Source organism: Trematomus bernacchii, unplaced genomic scaffold, assembly GCF_902827165.1.
Source record: "Trematomus bernacchii unplaced genomic scaffold, fTreBer1.1, whole genome shotgun sequence".
Classification (NCBI taxonomy): Eukaryota; Metazoa; Chordata; class Actinopteri; order Perciformes; family Nototheniidae; genus Trematomus; species Trematomus bernacchii.
The window spans coordinates 667,003-672,002 of record NW_022987876.1 but is presented as its reverse complement, the minus strand read 5'-3'; the positions used below and the strand labels follow the sequence as shown (position 1 = coordinate 672,002).

Here is a 5,000-nt window from a genome sequence, read left to right as displayed (position 1 = left end):
CACAAAATGACTACAAAGAGACACAAAATGACAAATGACTTCAAAGAGACACAAAATGACTTCAAAGAGACACAAAATGACAAATGACTTCAAAGAGACACAAATGACTTCAAAGAGACACAAAATGACTACAAAGAGACGCAAAATGACTTCAAAGAGACACAAAATGACAAATGACTTCAAAGAGACACAAAATGACTTCAAAGAGACACAAAATGACAAATGACTACAAAGAGACACAAAATGACTACAAAGAGACACAAAATGACTTCAAAGAGACACAAAATGACTACAAAGAGACACAAAATGACAAATGACTTCAAAGAGACACAAAATGACTTCAAAGAGACACAAAATGACTTCAAAGAGACACAAAATGACTACAAAGAGACACAAAATGACTTCAAAGAGACACAAAATGACTACAAAGAGACACAAAATGACTTCAAAGAGACACAAAATGACTACAAAGAGACGCAAAATGACTTCAAAGAGACACAAAATGACTACAAAGAGACACAAAATGACTACAAAGAGACACAAAATGACTACAAAGAGACGCAAAATGACTTCAAAGAGACACAAAATGACTACAAAGAGACACAAAATGACTACAAAGAGACGCAAAATGACTTCAAAGAGACACAAAATGACTACAAAGAGACACAAAATGACTACAAAGAGACGCAAAATGACTACAAAGAGACACAAAATGACTTCAAAGAGACACAAAAATGACTTCAAAGAGACACAAAATGACTACAAAGAGACACAAAATGACTACAAAGAGAGACACAAAGACAAAATGACTACAAAGAGACACAAAATGACTACAAAGAGACACAAAATGACTACAAAGAGACACAAAATGACTTCAAAGAGACACAAAATGACTTCAAAGAGACACAAAATGACTACAAAGAGACACAAAATGACTACAAAGAGACACAAAATGACTACAAAGAGACACAAAATGACTACAAAGAGACACAAAATGACTACAAAGAGACACAAAATGACTACAAAGAGACACAAAATGACTACAAAGAGACACAAAATGACTACAAAGAGACGCTAAAGTACTAGAAAGGGATTTAGAATGACTAGTGTCTAACATTGTAACCCTGCTGGTAATCCCCAATTTGTTTTTGTAACTCGACTCTAACTTTAACCGTCCTGACTTCAATAACCTCTCTTCAATAACTGACACTGTGCGCCCCCTGCAGGCCAAAGCGGGGCATTGTGATGAACGTCATCGGGATCGGCTGCATCAGTCTGGCCATCAACACCTGGGGTCACGTGATCTTTGGACTGGACACCTTCCCCTCGTGGGCAAACGCCACGGCGCCGGTGTAGAACCAACAACCCTCTGTTTCCACCTGTCCACACTGCGGCTTCTGAGCCAATAGGAACGCTGTCGTCATGTTCTGAGTTTCTACCTTATAACGTTTGAAAACTGTTGACAAAATCGTACGACAATCGGGACCCAAACTCAGATAACAATGGGTCTAAACAAAGCATTGGATTATTATCCGATAGGGTCATAACTTCATAATTAAGTACGTCTGAAAGCAGAAGTCTACGGTGAATAATTGCAAGTCTCTTCAGTGCGCATGTCACAAAATGAGATGCATTGTGGGACATGTAGTTTATGGGCAACGTGCTTCTGTAAAGTGGCATGTAACCGTATTATAAACGTATTTTATTCTTTCAGAGCTTTTGCGGGCCACGTAAAGGAGTAAACAGAAAGGTGACTGGAGCACTAAATATAACAAACGTTGAAGAAAATACAGTCTTTTACTGTGGCGGGGCTTCCGCAGGAAGTAAACGCCAAACACGTTATATCAGCAGTGGATGTACAATTTAAAAAAAATGTAGTTTTAAGGTTATTTATTTATTTTTAAAAGACCATGATTAGAATATTGTTAGAATTTAAATCCTAGAAAATCTATTATTTTAACACTTTGTAAGAATAATGATGTTTTATTTTGTTAGATTACTGTCATGTAGGTTTTTCAAATTTAAAAGTGCACAAACCAAGAATCACGTGATACCTCTGGCTGAGAACACTTTTTTATAAACAACATCAATACTATTTTTATAAACTTTTATTTCCTGCCATTTCTTCTTTACCGTTTTTTAAAATCAACATTAATGTACTTTTCAGGTTTTTCAAAATAAAAGCCTTGAACCAAAAGCGTTCTCACCTCTATGATGTGAAAACGATTTATTTGTAACGCCTATATTTAGTTTTTAAGTACGAATTCATCTAATCTCTTATACTGCTGTTGATGTTGTCGTTGTTGTTGTTGTTGTTGTTGTACTGCTGTCTTTTTGATAACCGATGCACTACTGTCAAATGGGTTTTTCAAATTAAAAGCATCCACCTATTAACGGGAGGAATGAATTTACTGGAAGTTTTTTAATTCTTAATATTTTTTACCTAAAAATTGAATAAGATCTGCAGACACACACACCCACCCACACACACACACACACACACACACACACACACTCACACACACACACACACACACACACACACACACACACTCACTCACACACACACACACACACAACACTCACTCACTCACACCCATACACTCACTCACACACACACACACACACACACACACACACACACACACACACACTCACACACACACACACACACACACACACACACACACACACTCTCACACACACACACACACACACACACACCACACACTCACTCACTCACTCACTCACTCACTCACTCACTCACTCACCACACACACACTCACTCTCTCACACTCACTCACTCTCACACACACACACTCACACCACTTTTTTACCTACAAATTGAATAAGATCTGCAGAAAAATGTATATGATATGTTTTATTTATCAAGGCTGTGTTATTTTGCATCAACAACAAATTAAATCGGGGAATAAGAAATCAAGTTATGTGTCTTTTTTATTGTTTAAATACAATTTTATATTTGTGTTGTTTTTAATTAAAGTCTAATATCTGGGAATCTAATTTCCACCTAAAACTAGAAGCTTTTATTGTTTTTTTTAAATTATCATTTGCTATACTGACAACTGTACGACTCCTATCCCTGTAGATTGGAATTAACGGTACGTCCACACGGCGGCGTGCGTTGAAGCTTCAACGGAGACGCTTCCCCTTCACTTTGAATGGGGTGACGTCACGCTTTGCCGAACTGCATTGTGGTTCCGTCGCTTTGCCTCCGTTGCTCGCTTCGAAAGTTGAGAAAAGTTCAATTTTTCAAGCGTCGACGGAAGCGTCAGCCAATCAAATCATATGCCAGTACAAGCTCTAGCCAATCAAACCGCGTGCTTGTGTGTCCGGGGCGGGACATTAATGTGATTGGTTGTTGGTCGCACGCCAGACACGCCCACCGGCAAGCTTCAACGCGACGCTGCCATGTGGACGTACCGTAAATTACATAATTAGAGCATTTTCTGTGTGTTTTCTCTGGTTTTGTATTTAAAGTGTTCATTAAATAACATGTGAGTGAGTACTGTACGTAACCTCCAGAGCTTTGTTTAACTCAAATAAAAGAATTAAAAAAATTATGACAACAAGCGTTTGCTTTTACTTTTCTACAATATTAATTATATTTAGCTCGGTTCCTGCTTTTAAAATGTTTGAAAAATGCATTAAATATAAGCAAAATAATATAAATATTTCTATTGAATTATTTGTTCATTAATGTGTTTATCATCATTTTAATTACTTTACATAGTGATGGGTAGTTTAATCTGAAAAGTAGGACAATTCAAATCATTAAACTAAAATAGATTCTAAAATAATAATAAGAAACAATTACTAAGAAAAATAAGAATAATTAAATACTCATAATAATTTTTTTTAAATATGAAATGATAGTAACAATAATAATAATCAAAATAATGTAAAATATGTAAAAAAAATAATAATAGCATTTAAATAACAATAATAATACTTGTGGCTCAAATGTAGAGTCTACATACATATTAAATCAGCAGTAATATTATATATATAATATTAGTCTATAAAAACAGAGTGGAAACTGAATAAAGCGTGTGTGTGTGTGTGTGTGTGTGTGTGTGTGTGTGTGTGTGTGTGTGTGTGTGTGTGTGTGTGTGTGTGTGTGTGTGTGTGTGTGTGTGTGTGTGTGTGTGTGTGTGTGTGTGTGTGTGTGTGTGTGTGTGTGTGTGTGTGTGTGTGTGTGTGTGAGGTGGTACTGCAGTAAAGCATCTGAATACTTCTTTTAACTCTGTTTTACAATTTAAAAAAATGCATGAATAATCACCCTTTGGACATTCTTTAATAAAATGTGTAAAACTCTGTCAGCAGCATTTTTTGTAACGTTATAATCTTTATATATACAGTCTATTGTTATAATATATATTTTTTTATATAAAACCTTGTTGGGAAATGTCTCCCTCTGGCGGTCACATTGAGAACAGCCGTTACCGTAAACTGACGTAAAGTGTCGTCAAATGAAAAGAGTACTGGTTTCTGGCAAATATGGCTTCAATCTCCTGATCCCAGTGACAACAAAGACCCCACAGACTGGTTTATTCATCACTGACTGGTTTATTCACCTTTTTTCCAGTTTACCAGTTTATATAATCGGTTATTTACCGACTGTTAACGTTTCCGGCACCGTATCTGTCTACAGCCGTCGTCATGGAGACAGGTTAGTAGCCGTTATTTAGCTTCGACGAAACTCCAGAAAAATACAAGAGTTTTATTTCTAATAAACATTTCTGTACCTTTTATATAATAACGTTTTATAAACTATCCACATTATCTACAAGAGCAGGGGTGTAAAGTACATTTACTCAAGTACAGTACTTAAATACACTTTTAGAGGTACTTGTTATGCTACTGTGTTCTTCTACTCCACTACAGTTCAGAGGTAAATGGTGTACTTTTTCTCCACTACATGTATTTAATCCCTCTAGTTACTTCACAGATGTGGATGAATGATGTGAAATATAATC

At 36.1% G+C, this 5,000-nt stretch overlaps 2 protein-coding genes across 2 annotated transcripts in view; both read left to right on the top strand.

Annotated features, from left to right (window-relative positions):
* Nucleotides 1-1,356, top strand: part of LOC117469517 (solute carrier family 13 member 5-like) — a 19,868-nt gene extending 18,512 nt beyond the window's left edge. The window contains exon 13 of the mRNA XM_034113946.1: nucleotides 1,227-1,356. Coding sequence (XP_033969837.1) covers nucleotides 1,227-1,356 — 130 coding nt within the window. The remainder of the gene's footprint in view (nucleotides 1-1,226) is intronic.
* A 3,148-nt stretch (nucleotides 1,357-4,504) lies between these two features.
* Nucleotides 4,505-5,000, top strand: part of LOC117469495 (mediator of RNA polymerase II transcription subunit 31) — a 7,489-nt gene continuing 6,993 nt past the window's right edge. Inside the window, exon 1 of the mRNA XM_034113918.1 lies at nucleotides 4,505-4,693. Coding sequence (XP_033969809.1) covers nucleotides 4,684-4,693 — 10 coding nt within the window. The 5' untranslated portion in view covers nucleotides 4,505-4,683. The remainder of the gene's footprint in view (nucleotides 4,694-5,000) is intronic.